The following is a 25,862-nucleotide window of genomic DNA, read 5'->3' on the forward strand; positions in this document are numbered from 1 at the left end:
CAGGAAGGACCGGAAGTTCAAGATCAGCCTTGGTTCCAACCAAGTGTGAGGCTGGCCTGGGACATACGGGATCCTCCAGGTCTCAAGGAGAATACAGACAGAGGGACTTGTTGGGATGAGAGAGAATGAGAGGGTAACAATGGGTAAAGCAACCAGAATACTTACACGTGGGCCAGAGACAGCTCAGTGGTTAGCTATGTGCACTGCACTTCTAGAGGACAAGTTCTATGCCCAGCACCCATGTAGGACAGCTCCCATTACATACAGGTATGGAATCATCAAGGAACAAAGTAAATAAAAATAATATGGAGCCAGTTTAGATGCCTTAGAAAAAAAAGCACCAGATAATCTCAAGTAAGCAAAGAAAAGAGGTAAGTTTTCAGGCGGGACATAGCTCCATGGTGAAACTTACGCCTGGCATTAAAGAGGCCCCAGGTTAGATCAGTAACATCACAAATATCATAAACTAAAGGCTATCAACCACACCTTCAACGTCCTGTCATCACAGACGTGCCCAGGATATCCTTGCCTTGCCCAAATAATCTGTACCTGGAAAGGCTACAGCAGGTGAAACAAAGGAAGGAAGGAAGGAGGGAGGGAGGAAGGAAGGGAGGAAGAAGGGAGGCAGGAGAGGATTGAAGAAGGAAAAAGAATCAATTTGTATTAAATTGTGTTCTTCGTTCATGTAATTTGAACATGAAAGGATAAACAGCTGAAAGCAGTATTTTTTCTAGATCATTATTCTCCATACACAATATATCTTAGAAGAGTCCTATGATAAAAAATTGTGAATATTTATGAAACTGTCACAATGAAATCATTGTTATATGCTAATTAAAAATTTTAATTTATTATTATTATTAATATTATTGGTTTTTCAGGACAGGGTTTCTCTGTGTAGCCCTGGCTGTCCTGGAACTCACTCTGTTGACCAGGTTGGCCTCAAACTTAGAAATCCACCTGCCTCTGCCTCTCAAGTGCTGGGATTAAAGGCGTGCGCCACCACTACCCGGCTAATTTATTTTTTTATAAAGTTTTTTTTTTTAATTTTAATTTATAATGAGGAAACTATTTGTGTGAAAACTTGATTCTTTCTTGGTTGTTTACAATGAAGTTAACATGTCCTACATAAACTAGATACCTAACTACCTTAAGCAATCGTTTTCAAACTTTTTTGATGCTTAGACAGATTTTTAAACAAAAGAGAGATTTAAAACAAATCCCCGGACTAAAATGGTTCATGGAACACACTTTAGGAAATGGTAGACTAGGAGCTAATCACAGTGACATCCTGGATAGGCCAGACCTGCCTTCACAAGGTCCTCCTGCTTAAAAACTGAAAATCAACACATTCGTCCCTCGCCTGAAATTTGCAATTCCATTTATTGTGCAAAATTCTAATTATAGCCTTTAGTGAACAGGTCCCGGGTGGTCTCTGACGCCAACCATTCAGAGTCACAGAAATCAGGGTGTTAACAGTGCTACTGAAAGTGGACAGTGGTTTATGGTTTTCAAAATGCGCTCTCTCCCTCTCTCTCTCTCTCTCTCTCTCTCTCTCTCTCTCTCTCTCTCACACACACACACACACACACACACACACAGTCTCAGGAGTGGGGAGCTACTGTTCTTTTAAGATCTCTAGAAGAGCTAGGGAGATGACTCAGTGGATAAAGTGCTTGTTGACCAACTCTGAGGACTGGATCTCAGGAAGCCACACAGAAGCTGGGCACACATGGCAACTGCCTGTACTTCAGGAGACAAGGGATTCTTGGAACAAGCTGGCCAGGTCTGCTAGATGGCGTGGTAAGCTCCAGGTTTACTAAAAGACCCTGACTCAATAAACCAGGTGAAGAATGACTGAGGAGGGGGCTGGAGAGATGGCTCAGTGGTTAAGAGCACTGACTGCTCTTCCAGAGGTCCTGAGTTCAAATCCCAGCAACCACATGGTGGCTCACAACCATCTGTAATAAGATCTGATGCCCTCTTCAGGTGTGTCTGAAAAAAGCAAGAGTGTACTCACATACATAAAATACATAAGTAAATATTTAAAAAAAAAAAAAAAAGAATGACTGAGGAACATGACCCGATGCTAACTGCGGGCCTCCACACACATGCATACATACATGCAAACATGTATACAAACCGCACCATAAAACAGATCTGTTAGTACTAGAATGAAGACCTGATATTGGCTGGTTTTAATCTATATCCTTCTTACTAGGAAAAAAGCTTTTCTGGGCTGAAATGGCAGAGATTACCCAGTGTCTACCCACAACACTGTCTGCTTGTGGACGTTGTACATCGTGGTGCGGAGCCTAGTGCGCACCACGATGTACAACGTCCACAAGCAGGAAAAACCCTGTCTTGAAAAAACCAAAAAAAAAAAAAAAAAAAGAGTCCCCATTTTTAGTGGCTTCCTTTCCTCATGGCAGCAGGAATCCCTTAGGTGTGAGTGACACAGATGTGAGCTATGCAGAAGACTGGATTGCAGGGCTCTCTCAGTCTGGAAGCATTCATTTGTCATCACTTCTAAAAACACCATTAAAACAAACAGAAGGAGCGCAGAGATCATCTTCTGCTCTTGTTATACTTAGGTAGTTTAGACTGGTTCAGTTTTTTTTTTCACATACACACACACACACACACACACACACACACACACACACACACACACACACACACACAACATTAAAAAGAATAAAAGCAAAATTTAATACAAATTTCCACTCTAGTTAGGGTTCTAAATCTTTTTATTATCTGAGAAAAGATACTGAATAGAAAAGCATTTCTTTCTAAACAAGATAGAAAAGAAAACCCTCCAGTCCATTAAATGGAAAATGAGACGGGAACTTGAAATCCCTACTCGTGCATCTTGGCTAACATCCAAACAGTGCTGGCAGACTGATGCCTAGGTTAAATGTTTTTAGTGCTATCTTCAACTAAGCATTTCCCTTAAACTAAGGACTACACAGGTATGTTAAAAGAGGGAGATGATAATTAGCTGTGAACATAAGGTGAGGCATAGTTTAAGTGTGCCAGATTCATCAATAATATAAATAACATCTGTGTGCCCAGCAAGTGCCCAAACCACCGATCCATCTGGTCCTTCCTTCATCTCTGGAACACACTGGACACTTAGGCAGGTGGTCTTATTACCACAGGACCCTCTGACCTTCCTTAAGGTCACACTACAACGGAGGAAGAGCCAGTCCTCAAGTTAGTAGAGCAATGATTCTCCATAGAGACATGAGTGGGCATAACTGATTATACCCTAAGGGTCAGAGGTCAAGGCCAGTCTGGAACATATCCTTAGACCTTGTCTACAAAAGATGTAAAAATAAAAATAACTGCAAAAAGCACAGGAAATCTTCAAACATATTTTGCTAATGCTCTAGGACATCCGGAAACACACTGGAGCTGTCCCAGCAATTCTCCATAGCCCTTGTTCCACCCAGTAGACATTCCTGAAAAAGTTATTTAAATACTGAAACAAGTAAAAGACATTTGTTGTAGTCTGTCTGACTGTCTGTCTGTCTATCTATCTATTTTTGAAGACAGGGTTTCTCTATGTAGCCTGGCTGTCCTTGACTTGCTCTGTAGCCCAGGCTAGCCTCAAACTCAAGAGATTCACCTGTCTCTGCCTCGCAGGTGCTGGGATTAAAGCATATACTACCACCACCCAGCTTTCTTTTTATTTATTTTGAAGAATGTCTCACCACGCAACTCAAGTGGACCTCAAACTCACTACATAGCCCAGGCTGGTTTTGAACTTTCCTGCATTACCCTCCCCAGGATCATGCACCTAACCAGTGGTTCTCAACCTGTGGGTTGTGACCCTTTTGGCAAATCTCTATCTCCAAAAATATTTATGATTCATAACAGTTATAAAGTAGCAATGAAAATCATTTTATAGTTTGGGGGGGGCACCACAACATGAGGAACTGTATTAAAGGGTTGCAGCATTAGGAGGGTTGAGAACCACTGTGCTAGACAAACACAACCTTAATAAGAGACCTATGGGCTTTTTGTTTTGTTTTGTTTTTGTTTTTCTGTGTTATGCTTTTTCAAGACAGGGTCACAGGTAGCTCTGGCTGTCCTGGAGCTCGCTTAGTAGACCAGACCATACTGACCTTGAATTCAGAGATCCGCCTGCTTCTGCCTCCCAAGTGCTAGGACTAAAAGAGTGAACCACCACCACCTGACAGGACCTATGATTGTTAAAGTTAGGTTTGAGCCTTTATGGACAAAATGAGTTTGAAGAAACTTTGGACCCTCAAGGGCGAGGTCCATGTGGCTCCATGGTAGAATCCCTTCCCTAGCACTGCACAGAAGGAACAAGTGGACAAATGACCAACGGAGTACTCGTCCTGAGCCAAGCAGTGTGGCTGAGGGGCCTCCAAAGCTGAAGCAGCTCTGCCTGCCTTGCTAGTTACCTCAAGGAACTCTCTGAACATCTAGTCTACCCTGTGGTTGGTCAGGCCTATGGTTAATAAGGTTTAATACACTATTAAGTGTCAGAGAACACTTTCTGATATTTAAAGTAGCAAAATCTACTTTTTAATTATTATTCAAGTGAGAATCTTAATGAAGCAGAAAAGAGAAGCCGAGAAAAGAGTGTGTGATGGACAGACAGATATGCCAAAGGTTGGAAGAAATGGATTTCCCATTTAGACTACCTCTCAATCAGCATTCAATCATTAGGTCCCTCGCTGATGGATATGCAACTGTCCATTGCATGTCATATTTAGAGTACACAGCAGCTACTCTACAGGACAGCCACTGCCCGTGTGGACTGTACAGTCTCTAGAGAGTAAGTGGATTTTAAGCAAAGCATGATTCCCTTACCTGGGGCTCAGTGTCACAAGGGTGAGCTCTGTGGGCAGAGCTATGAACTCCAATGACTGAACGATTTCTAAAATTTCCACAATGATGGTGAGGCCCAAAGGTATTAGTCAGATAATTGGGGGTTTGACCCTGAGAAGTGGAGAACAAGGTCAGCTGTGGCTGGCTCAGGATAAGGAAGGCAGGGAAGGAAAGCAAGTGTGTAGTATATAAAGGGTCACTTAGGAAAGCTTAAGGTTTTTTGTTTGTTTGTTTTAATCTTCATCCAAAAGGCAGAAGAATGTAACCAAATGGTTTAAATAGAGAAGTGATTTATTTAAATTATGAGCTTGTTAGAATATTCCAATTGCTTTAGATGGGCAATTGCTTTAGAGGTGACAGATGACTATAACCTCAGCACCCAGTGGGCTGAGGCTAGAAGACTAAGCTTGTGGACATCCTGGGAGGCCTGTCTCAAAGCAAAACAAAAACAAAAATAGGAGACTGTCTTAGAGACAGACTCTATACCATCAGTGAGAGACAGCCCATTCACCCTAATTTATTTTACTCACAATCGAGTTCTTTTCCTGTACCAGATACTCCCTGTACATATGTGTCAGAATTGAGATCAAGACACTACCAGCCATGGCCCATTAGTCCTGTTAGTCCTCTTGCAGCTGGACATGCCACAGCAGTAACTCACTGTCGTGAGGATGTAGTAACTCCTTCAACAAAGGATGCTGAGACGAATCTACAACAGGGTTCGGTACTTTGTTCCTGACTCTGAAGAGCACAGTTAAGTAAGCAGGCTCCTCATCTGATGAGCCTAGTGAATACAGAGGATACAGGCAGTGTGTGCCTGCACCCTGTATAACTGATACACACACACACACACACACACACACACACACACACACACACACACACACACACACGGTTGGATGTGAAAAATATCTCTGTGGTCTAAACCCCATCTTGGTGACAGGTACACAATGGTACAAATATACTAAAGATATTTTGAATTTGATTTTTTTTAGGGTTTTTCGTTTTTTGAGACAGGGTTTCTCTGTATAGCACTGGCTGTCCTGGAACTCACTCTGTACACCAGGCTGGCCTCCAACTCAGAAATCCACCTGCCTCTGCCTCCCAAGTGCTGGGATTAAAGGCGTGCGTCACCACTGCCCATCTTAAATTTGATTCATAATAGGGTAATTATAGATATGAATGTCATAAAACAGCTAAATAAAGCTGTAATAAATCTCCTGTCCTCAAAGATTAATGGTTGAATGACAGGAAAGTGAAGGCGACAGGATTGTCTGTTTCAGTGAATGTTGATACTGACATGTTTTAAACATGTAAGTCAGTAATTCTCTGGAGATGGCTAGAAAAAAAATTAAATCTACCAATGTAATGTTTCTCCATAAATTACTCCATCTAGAATATTAATCTTAGCAACATAACAATAAACAAAAATATTGTCGAGATGTCTTTGCTAAAAATTTCAGTGGAAAGAGATGCATACTGTATCAATTTCTTCTTATGCACCTGCACTGATGAGAGTGGATACCAGCTACAACTTCTCAAGGTTTGACACTTAATGATCTGTGAACCTGATGGCCAAGCACAGCTGCTTTGAGGCTAGCCTGATCATTCTTCTCTTGGAGGACACATCACAAGGGATAAAGGCTGCCAACAGAAAGGGAGAGGTCCTAATGTGCCATGTCCACTCAGTCTGCATTCATATCTTTGCAGACAGCAAAGGAGGTGGTGAAGGCTGATGCTATTTAAAAGGCAACTCCAGGCTCAAGGAGGAAGGAAGGAGAGAGCAGCGCCTAGAATCTGTAGCAGCAGCACAAATGGATTATAGGTAGTGGTGGACACAGCACCATGACTTTTAGCACACGTTTGAGGAGCTTGACTATGAGATTATTGCTAAAACCCTGGAAGGGTTATTCAGGAAAGATGTTCCCACAACAGACAGTCTCAGTAAGGGCACTGTTTAAGGAAAGACAACTGTGCTTTTATATGGTGAAGTCTTTCTAGAATGCTCAAATATAAAGTTTAGTAGAAAGAGGAAGAATAGGAATAGAAATAAAAGTATGAATGAGCCTAAAACACTTGAAGTGACAAGCATTGCATAGCTATGCAGGGACAAGAAGGGACATAATGAAGAGGAGAGATTTGAATGTTTATAGGTCAACAATGGAAAAGAAGCCCAACTCAAGACAATCTAGGTTCCCACTCCTCCCAGTGAAGGAAGTGGTCTTCATAAGGGTCAGGACAAACAAAGACAGGATGAGTGGGGCTCCAAGAGAAGGAAGAGCCATGTGGGGACTCCATTTGGATGACTATTAGAGAATAAACACTCCCCTCCCCTCATTTACAATCCTCAGAGGGGAACGAAGAAAGCTACTTTCCTACTGATGAGAATATAATGTTCTCTGGGTAAATTTTATTGTCCAGATTTACCAGTGAGAGGTGGGACTACAGTCTGAATGCAAATGTATCAGACTTCCAGATGAACAGGCATAAGCATGCAGTCCTCAGAAACAGTAGCAGTAGTTAAGAGAACTTCCATAAAGCACCATGTGTGAATTCAAAAAAGTTTATTGAAAATCTCAGACTGAACCAATCAATAGGTCCTCACTGGGGACAAGTCAAAGAGACACTGTGCTCTCTCTGTGGTGATTAGTCTTGTGTGAGAATTACTATTAGGAAAGAGGAAGCTTGGGTTCTTGAAAAACCAGGAAAGTTGAATCTTTGTTATTTTTCTGAGTCTCCATGAACTCAGAATGTTTCAAGGTTCTGAAAAAAAATTTTTTTTTAATTAACAAAACCCCACTACCACTTATTCTCAAGGAGGCCATAGAATATTTATTCTAATTTGGTCAGATACATGTGCTAACAAGATATACATCTTGGCATGGTAAGATATGCCCACTGGTGCAGTAATGCATGACTGGTGGGAGAGTAAACAGTACTTTCTGGTTGAATTTAAGGCCCACGCCATAAAATGGAATTCCTAACCCGTGGCTGAATGAATATTCTGCTAAGTAGACAAAGCAGTAACCTGTCTTTCGGTGTTTATCTTTACACCCACTGAAAAGTGTATCCGCCAGTCCTCGCCACAGAGGCTTCTCCTGCAATAGACGGCGGTTAATACAGAGACCCATAACTGGCCAGCATGCAGAGAGTAAGAGACTATGTAGTGGTCAGCTCTAGATGGGACATCTGTGTCACACACCCGAAATCCAAAGCTCAGAGATCATCACAGAAGAGGGGCAGAAAGACTGTGCCAGAGGAAGCAGACATCTACAGCGAAACAGTGAAACAGTAGGTCCTGGGCATGTAGGGTCATCGGACACATTAACTCACAGGAGCTGTGACTTACATGCACTAGAGCCACAGGAGATCAAGCCAACCAAAATCCCAACACAGGTGGGGAGGGGCCTGTGAAGTCCCACCCCAGGCAGAGGAACTAGTGGCAACTGATGACTGCTGGGGAGGGAGAGTCAAGAGTTTTTCAGGGGCTATCCACGCTGTAGGAGATGGTTCTCCATCCACGCACAAATAGGCAGCACTGAGTGAACTCAGTGGGTTTAAAAACAGGCACATGAAGTTAGGAGGGAAAAGGTTTGTAAGGGAATAGGGGAGGAACTGGAGGGATGGCAGTGGAACACGGCTTTGGTAAAAGCATTATTTTTTTGGGGGGAGGGGGGGTTTGAGACAGGGTTTCTCTGTATAGCCCTGGCTGTCCTGGAACTCACTTTGTAGACCAGGCTGGCCTCGAACTCAGAAATTCGCCTGCCTCTGCCTCCTGAGTGCCGGGATTATGCAAGTTAAAAAAAAAAAATCTAGATTCATATGAAATTAATCTATTCAGCTCCTTTCTCTTAAAAGTCTCTTTCAAAGGCACTGGTACAGATTGGAAGCTCTTAACTGCTCATGTAGACTAACCTGAAGATGAACAGAATCATGGAGCAAGAGCTACCTAAGAGTCTCAGAAATTATTCAAAATTAAAAGTCCTTTGATAAAATTGAAAAAAAAATTAACAAAGAAACCACTACCACCCACTCAAAGAATATTATTCCATAGGACCATAGAGTATTTATTCAGAACACATGTTAACAAAACATAATTTTGCTGAATATGAAAAGTATATCACCAAGGGAAATTTCCACTAAGATGCTAGGAACACTGCTACACAGAATCAATCAAAGTGGACTGCAGGGGTGTGCGAAGCCCCACAGAAGGGTGCTACTCCATTTATTCCAGTCTAGTCAGTGCCTCAAGGATCACTTCCATTAGAAGCATGAACAACACTGGACACTTCCATGCAGGAGGTCAAGGCATGGTGCTTGCTCCCCTTTGTGCACTGTGATCAGATACACTCCTTCCATGCCCCCAACCTTCCTGACAGTGGAGAACTGTCCACAGAGCCATCAGAGCACACCAACTCCCTCAGCCCGCCATGTTCTCTCTTTAGATCAAAGGAAGTTCACTCAATGCTTCGGGCCCAAGCAGGTTAACAACAATGAGTGAAATGGCAGGTGATGTAACATGCATGTGGGCATACATGCATGTATGTCCTGAGTAGTAAAATTAGGTGAAGCTGGAGAGAAGAGTGAAGGGCGTAGTATTTGGTTCCCATGATTGCTATTAAGTGTGATGTTACAATTAAAAAAATGTACATTCAAAATTTTATATATATTTCCAAACATGTCAATTCAAGTTTATTTTAAGAGCACTGCCTAGGTCCAACACGTGACTGGCTCTCAGTCTTTATTAAGCCATTGCTACTGCTTTGGTACACTAAATTTTGCATATTTACTTCCATCACCCTGGGGAGAAAAAGAAGCAAGGCAGGAGGTTCATCCATATCTAAAACTCTAAGGATGCTCTCTTCTTCAGACAACCTCCGTGGACTCATAGCCTGACGCCATTCGAGGCACAGCTGCTCTCTTATGATCACAGAATACTGTCTGGCCCAGGGCTGCACAAACAAACTTCATTTCCTCCCCACCCTGAGTGGTTGCTTACCCGTTTGTCAATGTCGTTGTGTTGAAGCTGCACAAAGCGAGCACTGATGGCTGCAATGTAGCTCTGCTGATTGGAGAACGCAACACGCCCAGCACCTTTCGGGTACTTCAGCTCTGGGTCTGTGTCAATGCCAGCATAGCAAACACCACCGTACAAACGGTCCATTATCATTGCCAGTTCAACTGTAAGAAAATAAACATGTCTGTGTTTAACCATTTGGAGCTACTCACCCAAGAAAAGGGGATCATGCAGTCTAACTACAAAAAGAAAACCCAGGAGGCGGCTTATGAGGAATAGCCACAGTAGTCTTCCAATTCTGATCAAAGAGCCACTCACTGGATAGTTTAAAGTAAAATACAAACCAATTTACACGTGTGCAGTCACAACTAAAGCACAGTATTAAAGAAGCACTGTAGTGGTGATCTGTCCTCACATTTCAGCCTACTGTCCTGGGCCTGGGGGGGGGGCAATTCATGGCCCAACAAGTTATGGTAAAGCAACTACTTATGAGCCTGAGACTGAACAGGGCTTCTGATGCCTCCCTGCCTCATCAGAGCTGCAGAATCCAGTCCTTATTCCATCTAGAGACAATGTGTCTACAAATGCAGACTCTGGCATTGATAAAAATGTGAATGAAGAGTAGATTCTACCCCAACTGAGAAATCTTCACAGCATCTCATACTGAATTCTAAATACTGACACTAGTTAATAAGAATAGCAATAGATAGCCAGGAAGCTGTCTCCAAGCTGTTAAAAACACATACCCGGCAATCTTGTTAGAGGTCTAAGCTAATGGTCCAGTCTACAGCCCTTGCCACGTTTCTTGCCTTGATTTTGGTATATTTAGAAAATGCTTATAGAGAAGTTATTTTGGAATTGGAACGTTCGAAAGGTCTGATATTAAAAAAAAATTACGCCCACCGTCAATCAGGGTATCCCCGAGAGACATGTGGCACTTACCTGTGCTGTCAACTGCCTGAAGGTAACTGTTTACTTGAGCATCATCTCTGGCTATGGCCATTCCTTTCAGGCCACAGTCTAAATCCAAAGACTCAGGCCTACCCCTCGGAAGTGACCTAAACCCATTCACCTTCAAAACCTACATATGGCATTTGAAAAGGAGAAAACAGGAAAAAAAAAGACAATGACCAGAGCCAATGCTGCAAATACCACCACATTCCTCTGGTGGGGTCAGGCAAGGGCTCTGCGGGCCCAATGGTGTGGTAGGACACCCCTGAATTCTTCAAACAGATGTAAAACGAATTCATTCTGGCATAATGAGGTTGCAAAGGCAGTAAGAAAAACTGTCATTGTGTCAGAAAGGCTGTCATTGCACTTCAATTTCTTTGTATACTAGGCTGCCTAACATTGATTTTTTTTTTTCCCTAAATGCCCACTTTTTTTTTTTTTTTAAAAGGAAGAATGACATAATGAAGTAGTAAGTTTCAAGTGAGAAAATGAACTGGCACCAACTAGACCAAGAGTAAGTGGTATGGAAGGTCAAGCAGCAGAAAGCTATCCCAAGTGTCCCATTATTGTCAGAGTTACTGAGTCCCAACAGCTGGGAGCACTGCTGGTTAAAGTCAAGTGAATTGTGCTGCAGCTTGCAGCAGAACCTCGAAAAGCATTCACTTGCACAATGCAACAAGAACTGCACCTGTATCCTGAATATCAGAGGTCAGTGGTTCCTCACACTTCATCCTCTGAGGTTTAAACTTTTCCTCATGTGGACAATGTTATTATGAACAGAAAGCAGGCTACTGAAGGGAGTATTGTAAACCATATCCATTAATGAATTTTTCTTGGAGAAGTAAGTAATATGCAGGCCCAGGAAATGAGATACTAATTTTCCAAAGACCAGGTTTGCTGTGGAATAGGAAAGAGAGACACACTCCAGTGGCTAGGCAAAGAAAGCCAGAAAGGCATCAGACAGCACTGTCTTCTATACTAAGTACTCAAAAGGGTACCTGATTACAAAGGAGGCTAGTAGCTGGCAGGTTAAAGCTACCTGCTCTGGTTAATGAGGAGTTAGACTGTGTCTACATGTCTCCACAGCAGTCTCCAAAGAATTTTAGGGGTCCTGATTCCAGAAGTCGCTTTCCATAAGCATCAACATTCCAGTGCTTGGTGAATCTTTCAGTTGAAAGTCATCTTCATGTGCCAAAGACTAGATCATGACTGGCATTACTGGCAGTGAACTTTTCTAATAAGAAGCAGGGACGCTCACTCAATTATGCTTTTACAAAACTATAGAAAAACAATAATTTCCACTCATGAGCTATCCAGTCATTGTTGTGTGTATGTGCACGTGTTGTGTGGTATGTAGACCACAGAGGGTAACCTCTTTGGGGGGAGGGGGGACACATTCCTCTGGAGCTGTCCACTCTGGCTTTGATACCGGTGGTTTCTTACTGGGCCCTGAAGCTTGCCTGTTAGGCTCGCTGGCTGGCCATTGAGCCTCAAAGACCCTTCTAGCACTGCCTCTGCACTGCTGAGATTGTAAGCATCTATTACTGTGCCCGGTTTTCACTTGCTTATGTAGGTTCTGGGGATCAAACTCTTGCTTTTGGATTAAGCTTTCTCCTGAATTCTACAGCATTTTCTTGGTTATCAAAATGTCTCTAGATATTTGAGCAATAATGTTTTACTGAAGTGAAAGGGAATTTGTTAAAAGGCAAATAAAAATAAAATAGAATAAACAAACCTGAAATAGCTAAAGGAATAGTTTTTTGTTGTTGTTGTTTTTGTTGTTTTTTTTGGGGGGGGGTATTTTTTTTTCCCTCAAGGAAGCTGACAAATTTTTATCTAATTCGTGGGGTTTTTTGTTGTTGTTTTGTTTTGTTTTTTGTTTTTGTTTTTGTTTTTTTTGGTGGGAGTGAGAGGTGAGGTGAGGGGCTAAAAACCTTGTTTTTGTTTTGTTTTTCTCATGTAGCCCAGACTGGCTTCAAAATTTCTGTGTAATCTTAAATTCTTTATCCTCCTGCCTCTATCTCTTAAGTACTATGATCACAAGTATGTGCCACCACACCTAGCTTTAGTGGTCCCCAGGACTGACCTCGGAGCTCTACCAACTGAGTCACACCTCAGCTCTCCATGTCTATATTTTAACTGCAGTAAGTCTATGTTATGATCACCTTTGAAGAAAACAAAACAAAACAATAAAAAGCAAACAACTGTTTACAATGGGCCGTCTGCTCAACTCCTAAGTCTTCCTGAACTCGTACAGTGCTTAAACGCTAAAGTGATGTCCCTTAAATACTAACCAGGGTTTCCAATATTTAAAAAGTAGCCACCTTTTCAGTAAGTAATCCCTTTTCAATAATTTTCATACTAAAAGAAAGCAGAAAGAGAAACTTCATCCATCCTGTACTGGGTGGGTGACTAACAGAAGTAGAATAATAAGCTTCTCTTAAGTTCTACAAATCTCCATTCTGCTAGTTTCCCATTTTTAGTATTTATTTTTATTTGTATGTGTTCAAGTGTCTGCAGAGACTAGAAAAAGGTGTCGAAACCCTTGGATCTGGAATTGCTAGGCACCTATGAGGCACCCAGTGTGGGCGCTGGGACTTGAACTCTGGTCCTCATGATTGAACAGCAAGTGCGTACTCTAAAGTGCTGAACTATCCCTCCATCTCCAAGTTTTTCTTTTCTTTTTTTAAATAGAGGATGTAAGTTTACCAGAAATGTTGCAGCATACAATTACTTTAGAGGCTAGGGTTGGAAGTTTCTCTACAGTGAGTATCGTTAGTGACTACAGGAGCGCCCTGCAAACGCCCCTTTCTTCTGATGAGGGGAAGCAAGGGTGAAAAGACAGGCTGCCGTTTTGACTTTCTAGAAGGGAGAAAGGAAATCAAGACAGTAATTGTTTAGACAGACAACTAAATCTTCATGGATTCCTTCATCTGTGTCTGCACACACAAACCATAACTTTGTCGTGAAAACGGAGTCTTCAACCAAGGGTACGTCCTATTAAGTAAGCCTATGAGAGTGAGTCCTCAGCCTAAACCTCCTTCAGTAGAGTGGATAGGATAATTCCCTGGAGCAGTGAGAACCATTAACCCAAGAAAGATGTGGTCTCAAGAGCTGGGCATACAGAGAAGGAGTGTGGTGTCTATATGGCAGTTATGTAGGCAACAGGGAAGAGTCGACAAGGAAATGCCTCAAACCACTTCTGGCCACTCCCAGTGTTCTCAGAGTCTGCCTGGACAGCACAAAAGTGAGAAGCCGGCAGGCTTCATAGGCGTGTGTGAGGGCATACTGTATTTTAGACCGTATGCTCATGTCACGTCGTGACCGGCTTCCAGCAAGCAGCGAGAGTACTGTGAGCCCTGTTCCCGTGATGGCTCCCACACTGAGCTTCACTGTGTCACACACCAGAGAGGGAAGCAAGAATAATGTAGCTGTGGGAAGCACACAGTGTCTTCATGAACTCTATTTTGTGTATACTTCTGAAGTTGAATCTGAACCCGTTTTGGTTCCCTGGACCAGCTCCTGATTCTTTAGAGATAAGAAAAAAACCTTTAGTTCACCAGAAAGGAAGTCTTGCTGATTCTCCCCACTCTGCTCTACCTCGGGGTTCTGTTCCTCTTGTTTAGTTGCTGTTCAAAGCCAGCCTGAAGGGCAGTGTCTAAGACTGGGACACCGAGAACCAAGTAGGGTGGCAGAGGAATGAGGATCCCCATAAAGCCAGAAGTTCACTTTTTCTCTTTGGAAATAACACATAAAATGGGCAGGAACAAGGCATGAAGCCCCTCGGGACGACAAGGCAGTCCTGGCTTCTGGAAGGAAGGAGGATGAACGTTCTGGGCTTCCCATAATGTTTATGCTAGTTCACGAGGGGTCAAGAGGAGGCATGTTCAGATGAGCCCCAAAACGTTTTTAAATGGATGGCATCGAAGCACTCAGTCAGAAAGGGAACTTTAATTTCATGAAATGAAACTGGTGCCAAATTGCTCCTTTAACTAGACACCCTCCCAGATCTTCCCTGGATAAGACAGTTTTCATCAGCACAGAGCCCGGAGCTCAAGCACCAGAAAGACTTGACACTCGACTTGAATAGTGCCTCCTCCTTTCTAAAATGCAAAGTCTACCGCTTCCAGCCTCTCAAGGTCATCATGAATGCGACCGACCAGTGAATGAACCGGCTCCAAGCATACAGCTGAGAACGCAGCAGCACCCGACTGCTTCGTTTTGTTTCATCCCTGCTTGTAAATCTTTGCTTTGAATTAAGCTGGCTTCCTCTCTGCTCTATAAACATCAGTTCATCCTAGCCTAACTTTGGCTTTATGCTGGCTCAGTCTGTAGTGGATATGACAATGTTTGACAGGATCTGTGGGCAAAGGTTTGTTTGGGAAGAAGGGGTGGAACACATACCAGCATTACAAAGTCCTTAGCACTACAAGCACTTCAAACCTGGAGTTTATTTGGGTCACTTCAGACTAAACTTGGGACTGGATGAGAAAACGTCTACTGCTGAGAAACTTGATATTCAACAATTTTGGTCATCTCCCACCTCACAGAACAGAAAGTCAGAATACGATCCCCAGTTCAGGTGAACTACCAGAACGTTTGCGCAAAATGTCTGAAACAAACGATCTTGAGACACCCTGAGATGTATATTCTCTCCAGCATTTATCTGGGCATAAAAGCCATCATCATACGGCATTGGGGTTAGGGAGAAGGCAACTTCAGGATCTGCCATGGACTATCAGCAGGGTGAAAAAGAAAGGGGAGGGAGAATGATCAGAGCAATGTTAACAGAGACCAAGGAAGCCACAATAGAGACGCCATAAAAGGCTCTTGGAGCTCAAGGCAGCAGCCTCTCCAGATGCCGGCGGCTGCTCTGCAAGGCCAAGTCTGATCAATGCCGGCAGGAATCATCAAGTGAAGAGAATGGTTTGAAAGAAGAGATTCCAAAGCTTAGTGACTTCAGTGGTCCCCAAATCAGACACCTAATTCGAGAAGACGGAATGAAAGCAGCACACATGCGGATGAAGTCGAGAGCACTGGGGGCCAACGGTTCAGTCTCCACTTGGTCCCTTCACAGCCCCCCAGCCTGACACTGTTTACTTATGACTGAAGAGGTGTGCAGGAGTGCGTGTAATGGAGCTGTCCTAATGCCATAGGGCTTTTCCTGTATGGGCATTCAGGAAAAGATGTTGCTCCTATCACACGGCCAAAGGTTAGCATATGGTTGTCTCTAGACATCAGAAAAGCAAAATGCTTAGTTCTTTGTAGACTCTCTAAATATGCAAACTTTAGCCACATGGGGGCAGGATGGATCTACCTACAGCTTTCTTCCCCCCTCAAGGTGAAAGATATCCAGACCTAAGAAACACCAGATTTGGGGCAAATCATTCTTAGCTTTCTGGTGCTACTCATAAGAGTAATTGAAAGGGGGCAAGAGATGAGAGCGATGTGCATTGTCTGACCTCTACCTATAACTGAGGGATGAGAAATCTCATCCAGATATGCTCATTTTCAGATTTCTTCAATGCTCAGGTTAGTTTTTATAGGCCTGTGATTTCCCCTACCAACCTGAATTTTAAAACGGAAGTTTGACCTGGGTATGACGGTTCATATCTGGCAGGAGGATTATGAGTTTGGTGACACAATCACCAGAGTAAGACCCTGACTCCAGAATAAATAAGTAAACAATAAATAAATAAAATAAATAAAAAAAAGATTTTGTCAAAGAGTAGGAATACTTAATTAGATGGGTGCCCTAAGCCCGTTCAGGACAGTACTTGTTCCTTAGAGGGATCTCTAGTAGGATGGATACAGGCTAAATTTAGGAATCCTATTAGTGATCACAGTCCCTATCTTACAGTGTCAAAAGTAAAACAAACAAGAACCTCAAAGGAGCTAAAGGAATAATGTAGGTGGTGGCATTCCAATCACTCTGATGTGTTAAAAGACGGTTTTGGCCAAGGATAAAGTAAAATTTATCCCAACAGCCAAAGCCTGACCTGCTGAGTGAGGCCCAAGGAAGGACTTTAGAATACTTTGTAAAGAAAGCACTCTGTCTGGAGAGTGGCTCGGGTGAGGAGCACTGACTGCTTGTGCAGAGGACCCGGGTCTGCTTTTCCAGGACCCATGTCACATGACTGAAGCACCTGTGCCTCCAGCTCCGTCCTTGGCCTCCACAGGTGCCCTTGAGCAGGTGCTGCTCATAAACTCTGGCAGGCACAATAAACAAACAAACAAACAAACACAAAAATCTTTTAAAAAAAGTTCGATATTTCAAGACCAAATTTCAAAATGTTAAAGAATATATATGACTCAGTCTTCAACTGTCAATATGTCTCTTGTGTTCTGCTCTTAAAACTTTGGTTTCCTATATAAAATTTCCTGTTTAACACAACAGTGCGACACTCACTCAGTTCAGTACGGCACACCCTGGCTTATTTATTAAACAGGTAACTTCCTAATCACTTAGCTACCAGCTGCCCTCTAGAAGTACTGTTAAGTGTGCTGAAAGTGACACTTCCAGAAGACCGAGTGACTAGGTCCCTCTTATATATCCACCAAAACAAACCAATTTTAAGACAAAAATAGCTAACTTAAAAAAGAAAAGATATCCAAGACTAATTAGGTATATTCTCTAGGCAAAGAACACAAATCTTATTTCTGATTGGATACCTGAATATAATTTTTTAAAAAAAATACCCCCCCACCCCCCCGCATTTTGAGAAGGCTTGAACTCACTACATGGCTAAGGATAAGACTGACCTCTTGCTCCTCTCGCCTTCTTCCAAATACAGGGATCGCAGAGGTGGGTCACCATGCCCAGCTCTATAACCTAGCATTATTTTTGCCTGATTCTAGAGCTTGCAGCATCCTGCTGATATTAAACAGTGTGTACAATGTAGCTTATAAGCTGCACTTCTAGTGACTTGAAGAAAAGGCCTGACTAGTTAAAAGCCAGTTGTACTTTTTATGATTGTGGGACATTTTTTTTAGACAGCTTCACTGAGACAAGCTGGCCTGGAACTCAGGAGGCCCACCTTCTTCTGCTTAGGGTTCCAAGTGTGTGTCCCCATGTCCAGTTTCAGGACTTTTAAAGATTCTCATGTGGAAAGAGTGCAGGGGTCAAACCTTAAAACAATTTCCACTGCACTGTAGTCACTGCAGTGTACTACAGTCACTAGTACTACAGCTACAGTCACAAGGGTTGTGAGTGCTTCACGACACCCACCTGTTCACATCGCCTGTTTGTGCAAACACCCATCTAACTCAGACCAAAAGGCTGTGTCTGTCTCCTTGTTCCCAGTGAGGTGGCCCTGCCTAGATTTTACCAAGTGGTGTTGGCTAAGGAAGAGGGATCTCATTGCTCTGCTTGCTTTCCTTTGGTATAGTTTTTCATTAGAAGAAAAAGCAGACCCAGAAATCTCTGACTTTTAGAAATAATGTAAAATTACCATAATCAAAATATTTTAGAAGTTCCTCACAATAGGATTATATCCCATTATTCAGTTTAGCCCAAAACTCACAATCTCCCTGCTTCAACCTCTCAGTGCTAGCGTTATAAGTGTGAGCCATCAAATTTAGGAAGATACCTTTATAGAGTTGCAAAGTTTTGTTTGTTTTTAATGTGTAGGCTGGAGTTAGAATTCAAATACTGTTGAGAATTCTTCAGAGTTTTCTGTGTAGCTCAGGCTGGCTTTGTATTCGCTCAGTAAGTGGAAGCTCAGGCAGGAGTCAGGTTTACAAAGCATCTTGTGTCAGACTCCAGAGTGCTTGGCTGACAGGCATGTGTCACTGCTCCTGACTTGTCTCCAGGTTTAAGCAGCGAAACATCAGTCCAACACCACCTCAAGTCTCTAGTTCGTTAGGACTCAGCTGCCCTCAGCAGCACAACTGCTTTAGCTTCGGAAACAGGACAGCAGGAGCAGCAGGGGTCGGGCCGGGTGGTCCAGGCCTGCAATCTCAGCCACTTCAAAGTTTGGGAAAGGAGGATTCAAGGCCTGCCTGGACTACACAGTGAGTCCAGGCCAGCCTGGCAACTCTGAGAGGCTGTCAGAATAAACGCAAAAGGTGGGTTGAGGATATGAACACTTGACTAGTTGTGTCAAGTCATGGGTTCAATCCCCAGTACTGCACCAAAAACCCACCACAAAACAAGAGCTTCTCCAAAATCATAATTAAAGAATTATGATTCATTTTTGGAACTCATAAGAACTAATCAGATTCCACCTTGCTGGGGAGGCTCAGAAGCACAGTTTAATTCCCAGGCACGGTCCCCAGCCATAGCTTGTCTTCTGATTGCCTAGGCACCCAGACACATTGGCAGACTTCTGACAGGGTGCCTGTCGTCTGGAACAACACTAAGTGGCGTGAGCGTGCACACTGCCAGATATTATTATTTTAAATATGTGGGTATAAAGGAAAGAACTAAATAGACCTCACCCTTTCCACAGAATGGTTTAATGAACTTGACTCCCGCACCATAAGAATATACAGCATTTGGGGAAATTCTTAGCCATAAGGACGTCGCTCAGTGAACTGGCACAGCAGGCTTCCCTTTGGAGGCTGAGGCTGGCTGACTGGAGAGCCAGAGCTAAGGCACTGCGGACTCAGCACTTTTGCCATGCTGTGTCTATTTCCACTCACCAGCTCGAAGGGGTCGTGGAACTCCCCCAACAAAGATAGTTTTTCTGGGGTCCAAAGGCTGAGAGCCATCCATTACAAAGTCACTGTCACTTAGGTTCCATGGTCGGATTTGCACCTGAAAAAAAGGCGTTTACTTGGTCCTTACTTCATTTCCATCAACTCCAAATGAGAATAAGATGACTCATGACACACCCACTGTGCATTTTCACAACATCCAAGTTCCAAACAAAATCAAGTTATTACTTAATACGGTCTGCATGAAGTGCCGTTTAGTCTTGGGGAAGCCACTCAACGCTCCAGACACATATCATGAACCCCCGCACAAACCACCCGTGTCATTAAAGGTAGTCTCCAGCCAATTCTGAGATTTGAATCCAGTTCATCTGAACACATCACAGACTATTGATAACCACCTAGCTTTTTGTAATGAATCCAGCTAAAAGGAACAGAAACATTAGGACTATTTCCTGAGAATTATCTATTTTCCTGGATTTTCAATTCTCATCACCATCCCAAGTTAAAGTATTTACTTTTTAAACAATATGACATAACACAGATTAACACTCAAGTTAGCAAACAATTACAGAAATGGCAAACCCTGACCCTTAGAGAACAGTATCTAATTTAATTATTAAACTGATTTTCTACACAAGGTTGGTTAAATAAAGGCAAATGTTGTGTGTGTATGAGCTCACATGCAAGAGACAAATACGGACACACAGACACACAGAGTGAGAGGAGAGGACAGACAGACAGAGACAGAGGGGGAAGAGAACTGTTGTTTGTTGCAGGAGTTGGCATTCTCTCTTTTTAGCACCTTTAACTGCTGTGCCATCTCACCAACCCATAAACGTTTAAAGAATATAAAAAGAAACCATTACAACTTATTTTCTTATTCAAGCATGAATGTATGTGTGTGTGTGTGTGTGTGTGTGTGTGTGTGTGTGGTATATATGTATACATGCATAGGCATGCATTCCAGATATGTGTGTGTGTGTGTGTGTGTGTGTGTGTGTGTGTAGTGTATGTGCATGCATGAGTGTAGAAGTCAGAGGACAATTTTTGGAGTCGGTTTTCTCCTTCCAGCTTTCTGTGGGTTCTGAAGATAGACCTCAGGTTATGAGGCTTGCATTCTGCATTGTCAGGTGGTAAGCATCTTTACTCACCACTTCACTGCTTGCCCACAGTATTTCTTTTTATTTGGATTCTTAATTTTCTGCCAATAGTTTGTATTATTTTATCATTCACTAAGAAATGAAGTATCTTATCAGCCTACCCTTAAATTCCTTTGAATCATGACAGGATTACAAAGAACAGTTTAAAACAAAGCAAAACCAATGCTAAACTTTCTACGCTAAAAGGTTAAGGGTGACACTGTCCCCAGAGGGGTAGTTGGCAAGTGGGTGGCCACTGGAGACCAGCCAGGAGAAGCCACCTGGTGGTGTTTGCCCTTAAGGAGTTAATGCCTATCCTCTCTCCCTCTCAGGTTAAGACAGGATACAAAACAGGTGAATTTTTTCATATTTTAACACCCACAGAATCCATTTCTGGTCTCAGTGGCTTGGCTCAGTAAGCCTGGTGCTCCTGCCTGGCCAGATTTGGCTTCTGTCTGCCTGCCCGCAGCTTTTCTAAAACTGGTACCGTTCCTTAGAAAGAACCCACAGTCCTTCAAATGGCCAGGTTACCTTACCCCAGCCTAGGCTTCTCTCTCTCTCTCTTTTTTCTTTTATTATACTGTTTCTCTTACTAGAAAGCAAAAAACCACAATTTTTTCAATTCTTCTTTAGACTCTAACAACATGAGCCTGCTAGCCATTCTGTTAGGGCTACAGGGTGTGATCCTCCTTTGCTGTATGAGAAAACGCACTGTCATTCCTGTAAGATGTGCTTAGCTGGGCTCCATGACTGCTCCCTTGTCATTCCCACAAAAGTGGTTTCGTGCTTTCATGAGGGAGCATCACTAATTTTTAATTATCAACACAGTCATTTCCTGATATTGGAGGGATGAAGGTTTAAGAAGAGGGATACGCATCCGGCATGGAACCCCTCTGCCAGCCTGACTTCTAACAAAGCTGTTATGGCAGCTTATGGACTCACACACTGTTGGCTGACTTTGGTCATGGTCACTGTCCCCCCAACCCTCTTGGTGCTTCAGTTGCAGCCTCAACATATTTGCTCAGGGAGGTCTCAAAAACTCCTGGGCTCAAACATCCCCCAGCCTCAACTTCCCATCTAGCTAAGACTATCATTGTGCACTTCTGAATACAACTGGTTTTGTCAACAATTTAATATTATCCATATTACTGGGATTCCTTATAATCCTCAAGAACAAGGTATTGAGAAACAGGTATTGTGGAACTTTAAAACAGTATCTTCATAAAATAAAAAGGGGGAGTTATACCCCTATACACCACAAATTTAAATCATGAATTCATCACTTCGTTTCAAAATGAAAATAAGTTCCATGACGTTTCCATAGAGATCTATCTGGTTTTGTCTCATAAACATTACAGGAAACACATTGCACCTTCTGTAATAGTTGTACGGTTCAGCTGGTCAAAGAATACTGCAGAAGCCCCAGAACTGTCTCCATGACAGCTTTTGTCAGCAATGGTCTTCCTTCCACCTCCACTTCCCTCTGCCTCATCACCTCACACACAACTCCATGCCTTTGCTCTATTCTTGGCTTCACAGCTTAGGTAGAAACACAGGAAGAAGGCTTACAACACAGCACTGATCAACCCTAGTCACCAAACCCGCACTTCCCAGCTGCTGCCAGGAAACCGCTGCTCAGAGCTGGTGCCCTGCAGAACTAAAGAAAAGTTGACATAGGCCAGCATCAGTGCACTCTGCATTAGCAGAGCACTATGACTGTGGGCTGAGGCTTTCCCTCTCACAATGGCTGCTCTCTCTGAGATACAAGCTACTTCCACACAACTCATGCCTCCCTGATGGCAGCAATGCTCAAGAAGCACTTACAAAAGAAAAATACAAAACTTATTTTCTTTTAGTTTCTTTTTTGAATTATGCATTCCTCTGAAGGCTTTCCTGAGGACCATGAAATCGATGTTTGGCTGAACTATGTGTCTTCTAAATTCTTAACGTCTGAATCAGTAATCTGTTTTACACAAAGCTTGCTGGTATAAACATTTATTTATGCCACAGAGTAACCTTGAAGGAATGCAACACTAATAAAACCCACAGTTATTGGTAAAAGTGTAAATTCTGAGGTCTCCCAATGTGTCTTCTACAGAGTGCATGTCCTCAGGGTTGCTGTGTCAGACGACTGCTATTTGGGGAAAACTGTAGATTATCTTCTTGGAGTTTCAGGACATTCATTGATGTACTTAATTGAAAACTCTAAGGAAGTCTTCAGGCAAGAAATCTGTTCAATGTTGTTAAACATAGCATATACCAAGTTATCTTTTTTTTTTTTTTTTTGGTTTTTCAAGACAGGGTTTCTCTGTGTAGCCCTGGCTGTCCTGGAACTCACTTTGTAGACCAGGCTGGCCTCGAACTCAGAAATCCGCCTGCCTCTGCCTCCCAAGTGCTGGGATTAAAGGCATGCGCCACCAAGTCCGGCTCCCAATTTATTTCTATGCAACTTTTAAATATAACATAAACATAATGTTCGAATTTGGGCATCACTGTCCTACACTGAAGTACTCTATTGAGTGATGAACTGTTATTGTTTTGAAAAGGTTACTTCTACTGAAATTAACTTTAAGTAGTTAAGAGTAAATTTAATAGTAGTAAATTAGTTAATATATTTAAATATTAAACAGCTGTCTAAAGAGTTAAAAGTTCTCAGACTAACCTTAATTAAATACATGTTACCAAATCAGTTCGGTTATATTTACTATTTTATTTTTTAAAGATTTATTTTTATTTATTATATGTAAGTACACTGTATCTGTCTTCAGACACTCCAGAAGAGGGGGTCAGATCTCGTTAAGGATGGTTGTGAGCCACCATGTGGTTGCTGGGATTTGAACTTTGCACCTTTGGAAGAGCAGTCGGGTGCTCTTACCAGCTGAGCCATCTCACCAGCCTGGTTATATTTACTATTAATAAAGAGTAAAATACTGGATCTAAATTAAAAACTAAAATTTTATTTACTGAAAACAAAAGGTGATTAATAGAATTAAGAGCAAGTCAACTACTAAGAAAAACATTAAGAGTTCAACATGGATCGCTTGTTTAGACTGAAGACATATAAAAATCACTAGCTAAAGAGGTCAATGAAAATTAACAAAAACTTTCTATCTTTAATCACAGAATAAAAGAAAACACAATGGCCTTGCACACTGGCACAGGCCTTTAATCCCAGCACTTGGGAAGAAGAGGCAGGCAAAACTCTGAAGCTTGAGCCTTGTGGTCTACACAGAGTTCCAGGCCAGCCAGGGTTGCATGGAGAGACCCTGTCTTGAAAAAAGAAAGAAAGAAAGAAAGAAAGAGAGAGAGAGAGAAAGGAGGGAGGGAGGGAGGGAGGGAAAGGGAAGAACAAAGAAAAGGGCTTCAAGTTTTTTGGTGTGTGTGTGTGTGTGTGTGTGTGTGTGTGTGTGTGTTCGAGAGGGTACGCATGCACTCGAGTGTGTTTTAAAACATCATTTAGCCTTCCTACAATTCTAGAATTCTCTATTTAGATTCAAATTAGCGTAGATCACTAATTCTGAACACTCATTTGGAACACCTTGCTTTATACTTCATCCTCCTGGTTACCACTGTATGTTACAAACGCCCATCACAAAAATATTCTACTGCAAGGTGTCTTGTTGCATCTGTTTTTCCAAAAGGAACTAAAAAATCAGCACTGCAGCTCCACGGTCAGCTCAGGTGCCAGAGCTGACACTTCCTCCGCAGCCATCTGGCTATTAGCTCTCTCCTACAAAGCTCAGAGCTGAGACACTGTCAACTCTAACCCCCACTTTGTGATTTCCTGGGCTTCCCCGCCCCCATAACCTTCAAGTCCCTACTCTTCAAGAAAAGACTAGTTTTCTCCCCCCTAATCCTACAATCCTTTCATTTTACATGAACAACAATAGTGCAGAACCATCAGGAATGCTCTCCACAGCAAGTGGCAGCATCCCAACTCATCCAGCCAGGATGAGTCAGCTAAACCAAGTCCCCTGACATATAGCTGTAACGGGTCAGTTGAAGGGATGGACTCTGACCCATGTCAGCTGTCAGCAATTCTATTTTAAGTACCACAGCCCTCACCAAATCATTAAAGTGTGACAGCACAAACAGAAAGAGCCAGCAGAAGCAGAAAGAGTTTATACTTTGTAGAGTGTCTTTGCCTTTTTCATGGTATAAGGGCTCTTTTTATTACTAAACACAGAAACTAGCAGCCATAGCAGCGGTATTTGAGGAATTAAATTTTTCAAAGCACATATATATTTGGTATTTCATTTTGAGCTAATTTTCATTTCTCAGATAGTAATAAACAAATCAGCTAATTTCCAGGAGTAGATGCTGTCTATTAGTCTCAAGTGTTCTTCTCTACCAGGCGACAACCCGGGTGAGGAGAAAGAACAGAGTCTGATAACTGATCAGTCCTTGGCTTTGGTAAGAGTTCTGTATCCTACATGGCTCTGGGGCTGCAGGCCCAAAGCTGTGACTCTAACCCTCTAACCCAGCTGTTCTCAACTTGTGGGTTACAATTCCTTTGGGAGTGGAATGACCCTTTCACAGAGGTCTCCTAAGACCTTTGGAAAACACAGATATTTACATTATGATTCATAACGTTAGCAAGATCACAGTTGTGAAGTAGCAGACATGAGGAACTGTATTAAAGGGTCGAAGCATTAGCAAGGCTGAGAACCACTGGTCTAACTGATCCTCAGACAAAAACCAAACCAAAACAAAACAAAATGCTCCAGGGAACTTCATCAAAAGAGCCAAAATTCTTTCTAGACAGGGAGCAATAAATAATCCCGGGAAATTCTGTCTTGTGCCTTCCAGAATGCTCCTGGTGTCCCACCATGTACAGTAAGGTAGATCCCGCAGCGTGCACTAAGCTGTAGTGGCCACTCCATGCAAGGCTTCAAAGCCTCTCAGGGGCTGTCAATTGCTAATAAAGCATGGAATTTTGTGTACTCTTTCATAGGGATGCTTAGCAAAAAATAAAAAAATAAAAAAAAATAAAAAATAGAGAATGAACAAATGATACTACGAAAAAGGTTATGTAATATGCACCCATGACTTACTCTTGAATTAGTAAAGTCATTATTAATGAAATGCTGCAGTCAAAAGCCGCAACTGAAAGCAAACACGTTCCTGACCAAGCCATACCATCTGCACACTCTTCTCCATCCATGACTCCCAAGCCATAACATCTGCACACTCTTCTCCATCCATGACTCCCAAGCCATAACATCTGCACACTC

The 25,862-nt window shown here is 42.5% G+C and overlaps 1 protein-coding gene across 14 annotated transcripts in view; it reads right to left on the reverse strand.

The window, feature by feature from the left end:
* The window catches only part of Cpeb3 (cytoplasmic polyadenylation element binding protein 3), a 173,298-nt gene that overhangs the window by 11,177 nt on the left and 136,259 nt on the right, over nucleotides 1-25,862 (reverse strand). For all 14 annotated transcript variants that reach the window (XM_029536987.1, XM_029536993.1, XM_021193125.2 and 11 more), the window contains 2 exons: nucleotides 19,475-19,589; nucleotides 9,863-10,044 (listed from right to left, as the gene is read on the reverse strand). In XM_029536987.1, the coding sequence (XP_029392847.1) occupies nucleotides 9,863-10,044; nucleotides 19,475-19,589 (297 nt within the window). The remainder of the gene's footprint in view (nucleotides 1-9,862; nucleotides 10,045-19,474; nucleotides 19,590-25,862) is intronic.

This window comes from Mus pahari, chromosome 1, assembly GCF_900095145.1.
Source record: "Mus pahari chromosome 1, PAHARI_EIJ_v1.1, whole genome shotgun sequence".
Taxonomy (NCBI): Eukaryota; Metazoa; Chordata; class Mammalia; order Rodentia; family Muridae; genus Mus; species Mus pahari.